Source organism: Gouania willdenowi, chromosome 13 (genome assembly GCF_900634775.1).
Source record: "Gouania willdenowi chromosome 13, fGouWil2.1, whole genome shotgun sequence".
NCBI classification, from domain to species: Eukaryota; Metazoa; Chordata; class Actinopteri; order Blenniiformes; family Gobiesocidae; genus Gouania; species Gouania willdenowi.
The window spans coordinates 1401589-1420002 of record NC_041056.1 but is presented as its reverse complement, the minus strand read 5'-3'; the positions used below and the strand labels follow the sequence as shown (position 1 = coordinate 1420002).

General features: G+C 38.2%; 2 protein-coding genes across 2 annotated transcripts in view; one reads left to right on the top strand and one right to left on the bottom strand.

Annotated features, from left to right (window-relative positions):
• The window catches only part of cep295 (centrosomal protein 295), a 28213-nt gene extending 20086 nt beyond the window's left edge, over positions 1-8127 (bottom strand). The window contains exons 1-8 of the mRNA XM_028464936.1: positions 7785-8127; positions 5962-6162; positions 3573-3697; positions 3405-3498; positions 2352-2465; positions 1299-1439; positions 401-584; positions 182-328 (exon numbers count right to left, since the gene is read on the bottom strand). Of these exons, the coding sequence (XP_028320737.1) occupies positions 182-328; positions 401-584; positions 1299-1439; positions 2352-2465; positions 3405-3498; positions 3573-3697; positions 5962-6162; positions 7785-7883 (1105 nt within the window). The 5' untranslated portion in view covers positions 7884-8127. The remainder of the gene's footprint in view (positions 1-181; positions 329-400; positions 585-1298; positions 1440-2351; positions 2466-3404; positions 3499-3572; positions 3698-5961; positions 6163-7784) is intronic.
• Positions 8128-8537: 410 nt separating this feature from the next.
• On the top strand, positions 8538-18169 carry med17 (mediator complex subunit 17). Its single transcript, XM_028465130.1, has 13 exons — positions 8538-8666; positions 9488-9729; positions 9812-9975; positions 10672-10891; positions 10971-11107; positions 12076-12157; positions 12709-12861; positions 14466-14596; positions 14666-14850; positions 15993-16130; positions 16199-16316; positions 17401-17560; positions 17919-18169. The coding sequence occupies exons 2-13, from the start codon at positions 9495-9497 to the stop codon at positions 18125-18127; spliced, it is 1932 nt and encodes a 643-aa protein (XP_028320931.1). The 5' UTR covers positions 8538-8666; positions 9488-9494; the 3' UTR covers positions 18128-18169.
• Positions 18170-18414: the final 245 nt, after the last annotated feature.

Below are 18414 nucleotides of genomic sequence, written 5' to 3'. Positions count from 1 at the left end.
TAAGAAAACTACAATGACAAAATAAAAACATAAAAAATCTCGCATGGCATTTTTAACGCGACGAGAAATCTCATCCAGTTTAATCTCGTGAGATCTCGTGGTACGAGATCTTGTCACACCCCTAATTAAAATAGATGCTGGAGCAGACACTTTGATAGAAAACTGAATGGTTTTAGCTTACCTTCAGCAGACGTTTCCTGCTCAGCTTCCTGTTGTGAGCTCGTATCATCCAGAGTCACATCCAGCTCCTGGTCCTGGTCCTGGCTGCAGGTAGATGCAGCAGGAAGAGGCTCGGGGACGAGCTGGAGCACCAGGTCACCTTTGACCCCTGGCAACAGAAACAAAAGGTTCTCAACTCTAGTTCAGAACTGCAGAAAAATAAAGTCATGCTACTCCTTACTCCTCTCTCCGGTGTACATGTCCTCAAAGGCAAACTCCAGCTCCCTCTGCTGGTCGTCCCTGGTCTCCTGTCTCTTGTAGAGCGGAAGGAAGATCTGAGGAGGCATGGCCGACACTTGCTGTCTCCTCCTCAGCAGGTCGCTCTGCTGCATGTGCTCCAGCTCCACCAGCAGACGCTCGCGGTCCTGAAACGGAACAATAAATTAATCAGACGTTTGTCATCAAGCATTTTAACTCAATGCACAGAGCTGCTGCGTCAGATTCCTTCCTGACCTTCTCACACACACACACACGCGCACGCGCACGCACACGCACACGCACACGCACACGCACACGCACACGCACACGCACACACACACACACAAATAAAGGAATATTTTTCAGTCATCATTTGACTACAGTCCCATTTTGTAAAATAAATCACGAGAGAATCGTATCATGAACCCAGTATCGTAAATCGAATCGTATCGGGAGCTGAGTGAATCATTACATCCCTAGTAGGAAGTATGTGGAAAAGTGTAGTTATTCTACATTTTAGAGTGAGACTGGGTTGAATCCTTCCTTACAGTCTTTCCAGGTGAGGGACGAGGAAACAAGGAGGTAAATCTCGGTTTTTCAGTTTTTTCTCTGAGACTGAAGAAACTCTGTAGCAGTGCCCAGTCCCATGTTTTTGAGTTAGCTTAACATGTAGCAAGACTGGCTGGATAGGGTCAAAGGGTAAATGTTGGGGCTATTGTTTCAAATTGTAAATGTGCCAATCTCTGGTCATAATTATTGAGCTAGTATTTAGTCTTGTTTATGACTGATCTGTGTATCTTTTCTTTATTTTCTGTCGGCCATCATCAGAACATCAGAGTGACTTTCGTACGCTCCACCTGGTCTTCAGGTCAGTGACAAACCTGCTCCAGCTGTTCCCTCCTCAGAGCCTCCCTCCCCCTGAGCTGAGCCTTCTCCAGCTGTTCCTTCCTCCTCCTCTTCTCCTCCTTCTGCAGATCGTCAAGCCTCCTCGCCTCAAGCTCCGCCTCCTTGTGCGCATCAGGCTGCAAAAACAAAGAAGCTAAATTATAGTTTTAGCCTTCTACCACCTAAAGAACATCTCCAGAGTGAAAGGTTTAATGACTCAGAAAGATCAGGAGAAACTGGTCCATGGTTTTATCTCCAGCAGACTGAACTATGGTAATGGTCTTCATCAAACATCTACAGCTGGTTCAGAACGCTGCAGCTGAGGTCTGAACCAGAACAAAGAGGTCAGAACACATTAGTCCAGTTAAAATACTACAACCTATTCTTTATTCGCGAGATACTGGCAGAGGGTCGCCAGATGCCTTCAAGAAACTACGAATATTTTCTTAACAATTTGAGCTCATTTTTGCTTATTTTTACCCTTTTTCTGCAACTCCACCAAACTTTCCATATTTTAACTTATTTTCATCACTTTTTCTTGCCATATTTTTGCTCCTTTTAATGTATTTTTGCTACATTACTCCCATTTCTGACACTTCTACATCACATTTCACTGTCTTTTCTGCACATTTTTTTTTCACTTTCAAGACATTTTCAGCACTTATAAACCCTTTCCACCATACTTACAGTAAAAATATGAAACTACATAAAGCTGTTCTTTATTATAACCAAACACACGTGTGAAGGCTGAAGATCATTCCATTGTACAGACTAAAAGATGCTACAGTTTTAACTGGGATTTTGTTCAGTAACTTCAACATTATATGTGAACACAAGCAGACATTAGTGGCAAATGTGACTAAAAAAAATTCCATTTAACACAATTTTTTTTGGAAATAAGTTGTACTTAAAGTAGTTTTGAACTAAAAACATTGGGTGAAATCCACTCAAACACATCGAGTACAACCTGTAATCAAGTAGATTCTACAGGTCACTTTTTAGGGAGAAAAGAAGAAGTGGAAAAGACAAAGAGGTGTGAGAGAACAAACCTGCTGAGTGCCATCTTCTCTCTCCACGGTGCTCTCAGGCATGTGGTAACGAGTGGATGAAAAAGCGTTGACGTCTGATCTTCGAACCACAGGGGGCTTTTGGATTCTGATTTCCTGTTTTAAACAAAAAAATGTCAGAATAAAGCAGGGAACGGTAAAAAGGTTGTGAAATATTAACACTTTAAAACATATTACTTCTACGTCAGGGGTGTTAAACTCATTTTAGTTTAGGTGCCAAATGCGGACCAGTTTAATCTCAAATCAGCTGCAGATTTTAGGTGGGAAAATGAGTCATTTCAACATTAATGTGACACAGTTTGCACTTCCATGTATACCCGATATGTAAATACCGTATATAAAGCACCTACAATATTCAAGTAATAAGTGACAGGTATCTATAGGAGTTTCACCCAAGTATCCTTGATTTTGGGACAAATTTTAATTAAATTCAGGGAAATATTTTGGAATACTTTAAGGAAAATTGGAGGTGAAAAGGTGGTAAATATGGTTCAAAGTGTCAATATTGGAAACTGGAAAATAATGGGCGTGAAAAATTGTAATATTGGATCAACATATGTGACATTAGGTGAAAAGTGGTAAAAAGGACTTATAAGTGCTGAAAAAAACGCAGAAAAGGCTTTGAAATGTGATGTAGAAGTGTCAGAAATGGGAGAAATGTAGCAAAAATGCATTAAAAGGAGCAAAAATATGGAAAGAGAAAGTGATGAATATAGGTTAAAATATGGCAAGTTTGGTGTAGTTGGAGAAAAAGAGTAAAAATAAGCAAAAAAGGGCTGAAATTGTTGAAAAAAATATTCTTAGTTTCTTGAAGGCATCTGGCGACCCCCTTTCAGTGTCTCACGACCCCAAGGTTGAGAAGCCCTGATTTCTCTGTTATTTTTACTTTCTTCAGCGGGACACACTGGATGTTCCAAAGGGCCGGATTTTGGCCCTCGGGCCTTGAGTGTCATACATGTCTTTTAACAAAGACATTCATTGTAAAATATAAAGAGATCATCAGTTTGATTCAAATGTCCAGTGTGTGAGTTTTACCTGTAAAGGGTTTGGAGGAGGCGGAGGGAGACTGGACACTTTAGCAGATCTTTTCTTCTCAGTCTGTAGAGCTTTCTTCCTCGCATGAATGGACCTATTAAAACACAACATTGGGTAAGTATGAATGAAATAAAGATGTGCAAATATGCTGTTAGTTGTGTCAAGCACCGGTTTTGCATCTCATTGTCTCTGATCCTCTGAGCTTTGAGCTCCTTCAAGGCTTCTCGATGGCGCTGCTCTGCTATGACATGATGTTGCTCCGCCCTCTGAGCAATGGCTGCCAGGTCAGGCTCCTTCAGGTAAAGAATAAAACCATAAACAACTCACTCTTAAATACATCTAAATGTCATAGTTTGATTTGGTTTGTAATATTCCAGGCTTGTTTGTCCACACATTTCACCAATTACGCATGAATAAATTTTTTTCCATCCAACCCGATTGCAAATTATTTTAAACTTTTATGTCCTTTAACTCACAAGAATAACAAGACAAAATTGGATTTATCATTGTTCATACACACACACACACAAAAAACTCTTAAGCTTGACTCTAGTCAAAGTGAAATAACTAAACTAGAAATAAATAATCCATGAAAGCAGAGTTGACATTCAACTGTTAAAGATAAACTAAAATGTCTTCTCCGCATGTTTCTTGGTCTTTTTACAGTTTCATATTGCTTGAAATCCCTTCCAGAAATTTTTCTGAGTTAGCTTAGCATGTAGCTCCGCTGGGGGTAAAGGGGCGGGGCTATGTTATCAGGTCGACTTATATCGACTGTAATAAAATACAATTTTTTTAAATTATACTAATTCCCATAAGTTACTTTTTATTTATTCAGTTTATTTCCGACATGGTTGCATTCACTTTTTTTTTTTTTTACATTTTTTTTTTTTTTTTTTGTACATGCTGAAAAAGGAGACGAGAGAAGCAGTTTGCTTATCTGGGTCCCGTCCCCTGTTTTACCATCGCAAATTTACATGGGTTTACATGTCTCTCTGGTCAAACATTCTTGAGTTGTTCTGAACAGTCCTTTTTTTTTGTGTATTCTCATCTGTAGTCAGTGTTGTCTTTTTTTAATTTTTTTTTTTTTATTCCTCCTCCTCTCTATCGTTGTTCGTGTTGGCCTTGTTCCCTGCCAGACGTTGTTTGCATTCCTCCAGTTCAAGAATAGTTCCTCTTTCGAAGGTGTTTGGAAGGTTTTTCCCTTTTCATCCATAATGTCACCACTCGGGAATGTCTCTTTTGGACACACAAGTTTGCAGCTTGTTTTGTCTCTACATCAAGGTTAATCCAGCTGTTTTTAGTTCTATTGGCAGTGTTGTATTTTCCACTGTTAGATTTAACTTATAAACACATTATCATATCTTAGTTCATAAGCAAGGTAGTAATTTCATTGTACAGGAAAACGTGTTTCTAACTGCACATATGACAATAAACACTTTGAATTTAAATTTAATGTAATCCTTAATCACCCCACCACCTAGCAATTGAAATGAATAAATGACAGACCTTTTTTACTCTTGGTTTCCACATTTAATTCAGTCTCCGTAAAATAATCACAGTCTGAGTTTTGTTTCCAGTGTTTATACAGATCTGGGTCCATATCCATGATTACCATCAGTAATGTTGTTGTTTAGGTGGATCCTTCGTATTTTCGCAAGTCTTCCATCGTTTTGATGAGGATTGGTTTTCCGTTCTCTTCTCCCAGTGGTGTGATGTAAATCCTGCAGTTCCTTGTCCACATCTTTAGAATCTTTCCTCCTTTTTTTATTTGGCGTGCCTTCCATGCGATGCTTGCATTTTTTTTTTGTCAGGCTTTCATTAATGAAAACCTTCGTTTCCTTCAGCTTTCTTCCTTGCTTCAGTAGTTCTCCTTTGAATTTCATATTCATGAAGGTTATTTTTACAGCCCTGTTATCATTTTTCTTTGGCAGGAGATGGCAGGAGTTGATGTTGTCAGGGTTCAGGACAATGTCCTTCGACTCCAGGTAGTCAATGACCTGTTGTTCAATCGATTTTGTTTCTTCGTCACTCGCGTAACTCCAGGGTTTTATCTTTAGGCCTGTGATGATGACATCTTTCTCTCTTTCCTTTTGTTCCAGCTGTTCAACCCTGGCGTTCAACAATTTTATCTCTTCAGCATTTCTTTCATTATTTTCTTTCAGTACCTTTGCTTCGCTCAGCTGTAGCCAGCTGTAGCCAAGGTCGTGTTATCGGAGCGAATGAAAACACGTCTGCTCTCTCCAAAGACCTGAGACAAGTTAATTTTAAATAATATGTTACGGTTTCATTTATTCAGACAACTTTTTTCAGAAAATTTACTTTGATCTCAATCAGCAGATACCTCTGAGGAAGACTGTCAAAACATGTCAGGATTGATTTCCTGAGTAAAATTCCTGAAAAAAGTTGTCTGAATAAATGAAACCTTTGATAGACTGCCTCTGCATCATTTTTCTTGTGTATTCCCACATGTATTTTATGTCATACTAAAAGCCTCAAACAGCATCATTCAAGAGGTCAATCCTGTCATCATAATAATAATAATAATAAGTAATACGTTTTCTTTGGCGCTGCGGTGGCTCTGGCCCAGCAGCTGGAGGCTCTGCTGGTACAGCGTCTGCAGACTGTGCAGTTTGTCCCTCTGCTGGTGCTCCCAGTCCAGCCTGAGCTGCTGCTCCAGATGCTGCAGCTCATGCTGTCGTCTGTGCGCCACCTCTCTGAGGATCTGCTGAGCAATGTGACGCTGCTGCTGCCGCACCTGGACAACCACACAACACAAACAATTACAATTACTAAAAAAAAAAAAACATAAAATAGAGCAATGAAAATACTGATATATACAAATATATGCAGAAAGAGCTCATTTTGTAACGTAACAAACCTTATATGACAGTAAAAAAGAAGAAAGTGCCTGGAGGTACGTTAAACATAGCCATAGTCCCCGGGACTATAGGTATAGCAAATTCCACCTTTAAAAATACATATCCGTAAAAAATAAACATTTTAGGGTTAGGGATAGAGATACAGTTAGGGTTAGAGTTACAGTAACAGTTAGGGTTAAGGACAGGGTTAGGAATAGAGTTACAGTTAGGGCTAAAATAAAAGAGTTAGTGGGGTAGCTAAAAATAAATATGAGCTACAAGGAACTTGAAGTCACGTGGTGCACCTATCACATCACCTAAACTGCGTATCAAGAGTGGCAGTCTACAAATACGTTTAACGTACCCGTAGCCACGGCCAATAAAGAAATATCACCATCAAACCACCTAAAAACCTTCTGACTATGTCAATCTCGTCATATGAAATCCTTTCTATAAATATATGGTTTAATTAAAATGGCTGTGACAAAAGGAACTAGAGCAGCAACTAGCAATTATTCTCGTAATCGATTAATCACTCAGTAAATGTTGAATCAGATTTATTAAAATAAAAAAACAGTTCATTTATAAAGCACATTAAAACTCTGCTTTAGCTGATTAAAAAAAAAAATTGTTTTCACTTTAGTTAATAAATGAGAGGAAAAAAAAGTATTTTGTGACTATCATTAGTTTTATCCTACTGGCAAAGTAATCCTACTTTTTATGAAAATTATATTTTTTCCTGGAGACAGTTAATCAAAAAGTAGTTTTGTTTTTTTTCCCAACATTTAATACATAATAATAAATAGAATGTCTTTTCAAGGTTCCCACACTTTTTTCATAATGATTTTTCAAAACGTTTGCAAAATATTTTACCAAATTTCCAGTTCTGAAGCGCTGATTTTTTGTTTTTGTTTTGTTTATGTATTTCCTGGTTTTTAGCTGTGATCTTACTTCCGCACAGTTTTATAAATGAGGCGGTGACGGAATTTGCGTGAAATTGAGAGATCTCGTGATTCCCTCTCAATGATGCTGCCGGTATGCAGCACTTTTCTCTTTGAGATAAGTGCTTAACAAATGTTAAACATTAAAATAAAATAGGCTATATTTCTTAAACTTTTCCAAAACAAAACGGTTTTTCAAATTCCATAAATTTTCCAGGAATGTCATGACCGTGGGGACCCTGGGTTTATATTTATCTTTCTCTCCTTGCCCCTGTCTGTAAATATGTATATATCTGTATCCTTTATTCTTTTACATCCTTTTTTCTATTTATATTTCTATATAGTTTCCAGTGCTGTATTGTTTATTCTATCTGTCTTTTGGGTTTTTCTGAAGGTGTTGTCTTTTTTTTTAGCCGTCATGTCAGTAAATTTCGCCACTACGGGATGAATAAAGATACTCTAGGTAGAGAGGAAGAATGTAAATATGTGTAATGTCGCCCCCTGTGGTCACAGCTTTCACTACATCAGCTCTGATTAAATCCAGTCTTTGATTAAAAGGTATAAAAACAAGGCTTTACCTGCTGTAACCGCAGCTTCCTCCGCCGGTCCCTCTCCTCCTTTAGGATCCGAGCCTCCTCGTTAGGACTCGGCCTCAGTTTATTTACCGCCTGCTTCATTTCATTGCGTTTTAACGGCGAACATCTCCCACTGAGGCTCCGCCGATTAGCGGTGATTAGCTTCCATTTAGCGCAAGCGTTAGCACCCACCAAGGCATTAAAGACAGCTTAGGACATATGTCAAGGTTTAATAAAACATAACATTGTTCAGAAAATGAACTTTTAAACGGTCCAAACCTTTGTTGGTCTCCTAAATCGATAGCTAATCGAGGGACAATACACGGACTGTTGGTCGGACGTCACTTCCGGTTGTTTGAACTACCCGCTGCGGCATGTGTTTTGTGCGCGCACCGACCCTTAAAACCTCAACTTTTTTTGTCAAATCTGTTTTTATTTTACATCTTCCTCGGCCTATTTCATCAAAAATAAAAATGCTTATTTGAAACAATAAATTTGAGTATTTGAGAAAGGCAAGTTATCAATGTCGACACAATCTTTGGACTAAACCACTTTCAGTCCAAAGAGGGGTAGGTATGATATAACAGTGTACAGTTAAAATTATTTCTACTCAATTTAGGATAAAACATGTTGTTTTTTATTCAAGTAATTCACTGCACAAACTTTAAAGCCTATTTTAATCAACATATCGTAAAGAAAATGTCTCCGTATTTTTAAGGAATGTAGTTTCATATCCTCCGTCCGTACAAATGGTTCCGCCTGCGAAAAAATGTCGTCTTAAGTCATTACAGCGCTGCTTTGTGCTGCGAATAAACCACTTTGTACCACTTTTACAACAAACTCACATTAAAACTATTTCTATCTGACCTTCGTTGGATTTAAGAGGTAAGATTGACTCCATCAAATGTGATTTACACATTTTATTCTAGCTCTACTGGCCATTGTTATGTATGAGGGCTAGCGTTGTGCTAACGCAGGCTAGACGCAAACATGAAGAATAAACCAAATAAACTTGAACTAGTTGGTAATATTATGAAGTAGAACTGTGTCAAAGACTGTTAGTTAATACGTCTTAGTGATCCATGACAGTAACTTGGTTTTATTCATTTAATTATTATTATTTTGTCAAATGAATGAGTGGCTCAAAGCTTTACTCATTAACAACACTGTTATCAACCATAATATAATGACCAATATTTTGGTAATCAAGTATTATATCAATTCATTAATTAATCGATTAATCAGAACACAAATATGTCGATCACTTATCATTTATTTATTACAAATTTATTATGCGAAGTACAAAAAGTAAAAAGATTACACGCATAAATATTCCACGACATGTGGTGACAAATACAGGCATGGTTGGAAAAATGTAATTAAATTTTAAAAAAATAACATGTCTAAATAAACAAGGCTTTGAGGCAGAGAAATGGTACAAATCGATTTCCTAAATAAATCTAAAGGTATGCTATGGTATCTGGAGCTAATCATTTTAACTGTGCAGTCGTATCTTTACAATTAAACAGCTGCACGTTATGTCTGACTATCAGTGTATCACTCCGGTCAATGAAAATGTCTTTGTATGCATGTATTGGAAATGTAGCTAACTTTAGTTGTTGGGTTTGAAGCCAGGCTGAAATAAAAAATGATTAAATACCTTTTATCTTGATCATTGACCAAGGTGTGAATCTTTGTCCCCTCAGCCTCGTCATGTCTAGCGGTCCAGCCGTGAGGGTCAGCATCGAGTCTTCCTGTGAGAAGCAGGTGCAGGAAGTGTCTCTGGATGGGACGGAGACATACGTGCCGCCTCTGTCCATGTCACAGAACCTCGCTAAGTTAGCTCAACGGATCGACTTCAGCCAAGGGTCGGACTCAGAGGACGATGGAGCAGAAGGAGAACCCAGAGATCGAGAGTGGGGGAAGCAGGAGACGGAGGAAGAGGAAGGTGAGGAGGACATTTTCAGTCCTGAATTTGTCTGTGCTTTTTTTTTTTTTTCTCAATAGTTTTAATATTTTAACTTCTCCAGGCACGCTGAAGTTCCAGCCGTCCCTGTGGCCGTGGGACTCTGTGCGTAACAACCTGCGCAGCGCTCTGACTGAGATGTGCGTCCTCTATGACGTGCTCAGCGTGGTCAAGGAGAAGAAGTACATGGCCCTCGACCCGGTGTCCCAGGATCCAACGGCTGCCAAGGTAAACACAATCCTCAGAGCAGCAGCAGGAGGAGCACATGGAGTATTTAAGGGTGCATTCACACAGACCAATCCTAGAGCGGTTTAACTCAAGGCCCGGGGGCCAAATCTGGCCCTTTAGACCATCCAATCTGGCCCGCGGGAGAAACTTAAAGAAGACAGAAAAAACATTATTTTCTAAATTACCAAATAATTCAGTTGTAGATATCTAAATTCGCTAATTCAGTTCAAACTCAACAATATTTGGCAGATCGAAATTTTCCCATGCTTTTATCACATGACTGCAGTCATTTTAAATCTCAAATTTTTTAAAGAACTAAATTTTTCTCACATTTTTTCACATTGAATAAAAATTTGTTACAAAATCAATGAAATTGAAAAGGTAAAATCCTGCAGGGACTGATATTTGTCATTTATTGCCTGGTTCTGGTTAATGTTCTTGCTTTTCTTCTGCTTTTTTACAATAAAGACAATCTTATTTGATCCTACAAAGAAGGAATTTGGACTTAACCAATTGATTTCTCCTAATTTCTAACGTTTATAAGGTGCACATAAAAACATAAATTCATATTCAAGTTGAATTGAAACGTGTGAGAAATCGTGGCCAATGGATGACACGTAAATTGTTAAATGGCTCAAAGGTATTGACTTCCTGTCGTGTTGTAGTTTGACTGAGCGTGTTCTCTGTGCTCTTCAGACTCCTCAGGTTTTCCAGCTGATCAGTAAGAAGAAATCTTTAGCCACGGCAGCTCAGCTCCTCCTCAAAGGAGCCGAGAAGCTCAGCAAGTCTGTGGCGGAGAACCAGGAGAACCGGAGGCAGCGTGACTTCAACTCAGAGCTGCTGCGGCTTCGCTCGCAGTGGAAGCTTCGCAAAGTGGGCGACAAAATCCTGGGAGACCTCAGCTACCGCAGCGCAGGTTAGACATAGAGGGAAACTCATCTGTTTAATAACATGAGGGCTGCTTTTTAATATCTTTTTGGGTTTGACTCCTCCAGGTTCTCTCTTCCCTCACCACGGAACCTTCGAGGTGATTAAAAACACTGACATTGACCTGGATAAAAAGACCCCAGAGGATTACTGCCCTCTGAACGTCCAGATACCCAGTGATCTGGAAGGATCAGCGTATATCAAGGTGAAAGAAACTGATCCACTGGTTCTGTTTATAATAACGATGCATTGTAACGATTCCATTTGAATCAAGATTTGTTGTTTCCAATTCAGTTCATGTATGATATTTGTCAATTTAAAAGGATTCGATCCAAAATGATTCAGTGATTTGAAATGGACTCAGTAACTTTTTTTTATCCAAAATAATAATGTGTGAGTGTGAAGTAAATCCCTGATACAGTAGAGGTGAGCTTTCATAGATTCCTGTTGTTTGTTTTAAGTGAATCATCTATAAATTAATGATGGACATAAAAAAAAACAAGTAAACAACATTTAATGGCAAATGAATTCACATTTTATTTGAATAAAGTCCAACCAACATTTCAGTTTAAATTAACAGGATGTTAACTTTCCTGCTCTCATTTTCAATACTCAATAGATTTTCAATATGAAAATACATATTAGGTTTATTTGACTCTTCTGATTGGTTTTATACATCAAAATAATACAATATTCATTTCAAAAAATGAAGTGCAACCAAGATCTTTTCAGGTTAAATGAACTGATTATCTTTTAAAACAATTTTAGATCAATTAATGTCATCAGGAAGGCCAACCTGCCGACCACAGATCGCTGTAGTTCCAAATATGATCATACATTGGTATTTTGAGAAAAAAATATAATGATAGCCCAGCCCTAATTAGAATGAAAAGATATTTATATTAATATTTCAGTACTTGTAGATTATTTCTCCTTTTTCTCTCTGTTTAATGTTTTTTATATTTATTTTTTATATTTGTACTTGTTTTACTGCTTTTGTTTAAAACAAATTGATATCCAACCAAAAGTTACTACACTTTCATTAATATTGCAGTACATTTTGAATAAAAATTGATGATACATGACTTGTTGGGTTCGATAATTAATGAATAGTTTTATCATTAGAGCTAAAATAAGTTGCACGGATGAATTTTCACTGCTGTTGGTCCTCAGGTTTCCATCCAGAAACAAGCTCCAGACATCGGTGACCTGGGAACCATCAGCCTGTTCAGAAGACCTCAGAAAAACAAAGTCGGTAGGTCCCGACACACACCAGTCATCCATCCATTTATCCAGTCAGTCATCCATCCATCCAGCCAGTCAGTCATCCATCCATCCATCCAGCCAGTCATCCATCCATCCATCCATCCAGCCATCTATCCATCCATCCAGCCAGTCATCCATCCATCAGTCATCCATCCACCCAGTCAGTCATCCATCCATTTATCCAGTCATCCATCCATCCAGCCAGTCATCCATCCATCCATCCAGCCAGTCATCCATCCATCAGTCATCCATCCAGTCAGTCATCCATCCATCCATCCAGCCAGTCATCCATCCATCAGTCATCCATCCATCCATCCATCCAGCAGTCATCCATCCATCCAGCCAGTCATCCATCCATCCAGTCATCCATCCATCCATCCAGACAGTCATCCATCCATCCAGTCAGTCAGTCATCCATCCAGTCAGTCATCTATCCATCCATCCAGTCAGTCATCCATCCATCCAGTCAGTCAGTCATCCATCCAGTCAGTGGGGGTGTGTCTGTGTCTGTCAGAGCTGCTCTCACCACCTTCTCCTCAGGAACGCAGCCGTGGCACGTGAAGCTGGAGGCGGCTCAGAACGTCCTGCTGTGTAAGGAGATCTTTGCTCAGCTCTCCAGGGAGGCCGTACAGATCAAATCTCAGATTCCTCACATCGTGGTGAAGAATCAGATCATCTCACAGCCTTTCCCAGGTCGGTTCTGTTTAGAACAACGAGGCTGCATTCGCTCCAACACATTTACAGAGGTTTATTAACGGGATCTTCACTGTTTTTACCGGTATGGCCTAAAATCCAAGATCTTTTCCTAACCCAACTCATTATTATTCACCATATTCAGTTTGTCTTTAAAAATAGGACTACTTTACAGTTTTAGAGCCTGTGTTCCTCCATCTTGAAATCACATGATTGATGATGTCACAGGGCCCCACTGCCTGTAAACATCCCATTGTTTTCTATTAGAGTGAAACATTCAGCCTGATTTTAGATCATTTAGTAGATTTTTAGATCATTCAGCAACTTTTTCAGTCACAATAACAACTTGTGCAGCTTCTGGTTGCTCTAAACAACCATAAAAAGTTAAAGATGTCGATGTAAACCTCTTGTTTACAGAAAGAGGATAAAAACAGTTGTGACAGTTTTTTAAAATAGTTTTTGTATATGTATGTATTGTGTTTTATTACTTCTGTCTGTACTGTGAACGTGTATATATATTCTTATTTTTCTGCTGCTGAAACTGCAGATTTCTCCTTTGTGGGATGAATAAAGGATATCTTATCAGCATCTTTAACTTTTCCTGTTTTTTTTAGAGCAAATAAAAACGGCACAAGTTGTAGTTCTGACTGAAAAAGCTGCTAAATGATCTAAAATCAGGCTGAATGTTTCACTCTATTAGAAAACAATAGGATGTTTACAGGCAATGGGGCCCTGTGACATCATCAATCATGTGATTTCAAGATGGAGGAACACAGGCTCTAAAACTGTAAAGTAGTCCTATTTTTAAAGGCAATAAACTGAATATAGGGCTGGGCAAAAATGGATTTAATCGATTAATCACATTTGTAGATAAAAACGATTTTTATTTTGCAAATTCGAGTTTGAAAAAAAAAAAAATATATATATATATATTTTTTTTTTTTTACCCACCACAGTTTTTTCAGACTTTTTGGCGTTCTGATATGAGCCCGCCCCCTCTTTGTTTACCCTTTGAGTAGCTATATGTGTGTCACAGGCATGTTTAATGTTTTATTCACACTATGCTGAGATGCTAAGGGAAGAGTTTATTATATTTTTATGTTATGTTATGAAATATGTAGTTATGATTTCTTAATCGGAAAATTTAAGCTACTGTGAAGTTGCTGTTGCACTTTTGCTTAAACCTGGTTAAATGTTGAAATTATTGAATGAATAATTGACTTTTTATTTTGGGATTGTTCTATGCAATATATCTGATGTCTGCACTCATTTTCAAGTGCATTAAAAAAAATCAAAACTCAAATTTTTCTTTAAAAATCAGAGATTTTTTTTGGTAAAATGGCCCAGCCCTAATGGTGCATAATAATGTGTTTATTAGACATAGATCTACTAATAAGGCCACATTTATAAAAACAGTGGAAGTTACTGGTGTTCTGCAGTACTTAATAAATGCCTTATAGTATAATTATTATTAGTGATGCACTGATTTGGAGAAAGTTTTAAAAATGCACTGTTTGACTAAAGTTTAATTAAATGTTAAAATGATAAAAGTATAAATAAAGATATCAATAAAAATTAAATCAGTGGTTGATTCTCTATCTCAGGCCTGCAGCTTTCCATCTCTCTGTGTCATTCCACTGGGGAGAAGAAACCCAGCCGTACGTCTCCAGATAAACCCAAACCTGACGACCATCTTTACGTTCTGGAACATAACCTGCACCAAATGATCAGAGAGGCGAGTCTGCTCCGCCTTTCTGTTTTCATTCTGATCCTTCTATTATAATAACTTGTTTGTTTACTTCAGTTTCACAAGCAGCAGCTGAGCTCTGTGGTGATGCCCCACCCCGCTAGCGCCCCCTTTGGCCACAAGCGGCTACGCCTGGCGGGGCCTCTGGCCTACGATAAGGCTGAGATCTGCAGCCTGCAGCAGAGCGAGGGGCTGCTGGAGAAGATCATCAAACAGGCCAAACACATCTTCCTACGCAGCAGGTGATACACCTACGTTAGCCTGTTAGCATTTGGAACAGGCTAGCTAGCTAATGTAGCGCTAAGGATATATAGTAAAGACTTCATAAAGGAGTCCATCAGCCCTTGTTTTTCTCTGCATTTAACAAAAACCCCTAAATTGAGTCCCTCTCTAAACAACTACGTCAGGCTTTTTCAACCTTGGGGTCCCATGTGGGCCGCCCAGAATTCAAATGGGGTCGCCTGAAATGTCTCGTAATTGATAAAAAAAAAATACTGATTGTAATTGTTTTAGATTATTATTTCTTTTCAAATTAAAACACCAACTGTATTCTATATTTATTTATTTATTCGTTTATTTGATATGGACATAACAACTGCATTGGACAAACCAGATACATCGTTTTCAGTGTTATAGCAAAACTGCTAATTTGCAACACCTGTCCATAGGAGGCAACACATTTCACAATACACAATGCAATACAATACACATTACACTATTTAAAAGGTAAACAATACACATCAGGATACATTTCATAAAGCGTTACCATGTGAGCAGCTTTGACTTGACTTCAGCCATTGTTTCAGACCTCTGTAAAAACTGTTCATGTCAGTCTGCAGTTTTAAATCAGTGGGCAGAGAGTTCCAGAGACTGGATCCATTAAAAGAGAAACTGGACTGTCCAAAAGATTTTGTAAATTTTGAGAATTTTTTATACTCTCACTTCATCAAATATAAATGTAGTTTGAAAAATATTGCAGTATGAACATCAAATAGTTAATTAAACAATAATAAAAATAAGTGATATTTTGTAACCTTCAATGGAAACATGTTTAAAGTGCAATTATTTTTTGTGGGAACGATAAATGCTTTTATTTTGGAAAAAATAATGGAAACACAGCTAGACACAAACTAAACCCTCATGACTAAATCTCACACATTTTCTTCATGTTTTTTACTGTAAACATGTGGCCTAATGTTAGCTTTAGCATGTGTAGCTAACGGCTGGATGTCAAATTTCACATAAAATAAATTTATCTTTGGATTTATAACATAAGTGATGATTATCCACAGTTGAAGGTTCACCTGCTCCAATAGGAACGTACGTTACATAATAAAAGCTTTGATCTTTACCATGTGACTAACGTGTGTCCTCGTTGCTCCAGGACGGCTCGGACCATCGACAGCTTAGCGAGTCGTATCGAGGACCCTCAGATCCAGGCCCACTGGTCCAACATCAACGATGTCTACGAGTCCAGCGTCAAAGTCCTCATCACCTCCCAGGGATACGAGCAGATCTGCAAGTGAGTCATGAGAAGAAGTGGGCGGGGCCTGTGTGTCTGTGTGAAGCTCTGAACGTGTGTGTGTTCAGGTCCATCCAGCTGCAGCTGAACATCGGTGTGGAACAGATCAGGGTCGTTCACAGAGACGGACGTGTCATCACGTTGTCCCATCAGGAGCAGGAGCTGCAGGACTTCCTCCTCTCACAGGTACCAAAGCAGAAACCAGGGAATCATTTTTATCAGATAAACACAGTGTCGGCCTCATCGATCAATAATAGGGATGTATGGATAGAATTGCTGTAAATAAATCAAATGGATAAAGCTCAGTATGTGGTTCAATACTCTGATTTAACAATAGGGGGCGCTGGGACTGTTTTAGTGACACTTGTTTAGGCTGAACCAAGAGCAGCGGAGGGAGGAGCTTTAATCAGACTTTAAGTCTAAACTTGTTTCAACCAGACATTATTTATGTCCGTGTGCGTGCATGTAGAACCCATTTGTACGTCTCTCTCTCGCAAATAGAAACACATCTGATTTATCGCTCAGCGAGTATAAATATTGCAAGGAAATACAGAACACACACTTTAAATAAAGTCACCTCTGTTTTTTTCACTGTATTTGATTTAAAAACATGTCTTAGATTTTAATTTTATGTTTTCAAAATATGTGCATTTTGTTTAATTTTGCATGGTGATAAATTAACAGATATACAGTTTATTTTGGTTTATGAGTTCAAACGGTTTATAAGGTTATAAGAAGAAAATGTATTCGTTTAAAAAAATAGAAAAATAAAAGAATAAAAATCAGTATTTGACTAATCAGTTTTTTCTCCAAAATATGATTTCTATGTATTCAAATTAAAAGTTAAAAGTGCATCATTAACCTTTAAGTTTTTTTATATCACAATTTGAATCAAAGGTTGAGTGTATCCATTCACCCCTAATCAATAATCAAAGATGTAAAAGATTGAAATGTGTTTAGTGCATTGCATTGTGGGAAGTGGAGTCCTGTAGACAGACAGATGCAGAGAAGTATTTTATATATATATATATACACTTAATTCTTTTTACATCAATCAATGTATTGAATTTATATATATTTTATATTTCTACATTATTATTTTTAGTTTATCAGTAATTTACCAAAATGCTGCTTTAGACTTCAGACTTTTCATGTTTTATAGAAAACAATACATGAATAAATACAAAGTGTTTTGCAGAAGAAGTTGTTGCTGAATATATGTCTATATGGCACAGATCTATAGAAACGTACTGACTCTCCTCTGTTCCAGATGTCTCAACATCAGGTCCATGCGGTCCAGCAGCTCGCTAAAGTCATGGGTTGGCACGTGCTGAGCTTCAGTAACCACGTGGGTCTGGGACCAGTGGAGAGCATCGGGAACGCCTCCTCAGTCACCGTGGCCTCCCCCAACGGAGAGTACGCCATCTCAGGTGGGAACGCCACACATTCACAAACCCCTCCCACATGTGGCTCTTTAACTACCTAACAACCTAACCGATCGAAAAATTGAGAACAAAAAATCCCCACAAAAACAGAGATGCATAATTGGACTGACAAACAAAAAAAACATTAAAGTATACAATTTGACAAGAAAAATTACACAAACGCATGTAAAAAAAAACCCACAAGAGGACAGTATACACAAAACTGAAAGACAAACTTAACTTAAACTTAATTCCAATATCTAATAATGAGGTAGTTATTTATAAACACACACGACACCAGCCTGTGACACTGAAACGCTGTTTGTGTGATAGATCACTGATTGTGTGTGTGTTTCCTCGTCAGTGCGTAACGGGCCTGAGAGCGGTTGTAAAGTCCTGGTCCAGTTCCCTCGCAGTCAGACCAAAGAGGTTCCAAAGAGCGACGTGATCCAGGACTCAAAGTGGAACCACCTCAGGGGTCCGTATAAGGAGGTCCAGTGGAACCGCATGGAGGGACGCAACTTTGTTTACAAGATGGAGCTGCTGATGGCCGCCCTCACGCCCTGTCCTTAATTATTAGTGTTATTATTAATAAACTCCACTATTTCACTTTCAGATATACGAAGTCTGATGTTTTCTAACAAGAATAAATAAAAGCTTCTTTTACGTCAAAAACTCATTTTAGTCCAATGAACAAAACGCTTCTGTTTGATTAAAGTTTATCACCTAAAGGTTATTAAAATGCTTTAAGATTTTATTTTTTTTTTTAAACCTGCCATTTAGAAGGAAAACTTAAGTAAAAATACTCAAAACAATTCCCAAAATGATTAAAGAACACACAAAGGGGGTGTACTATAAAT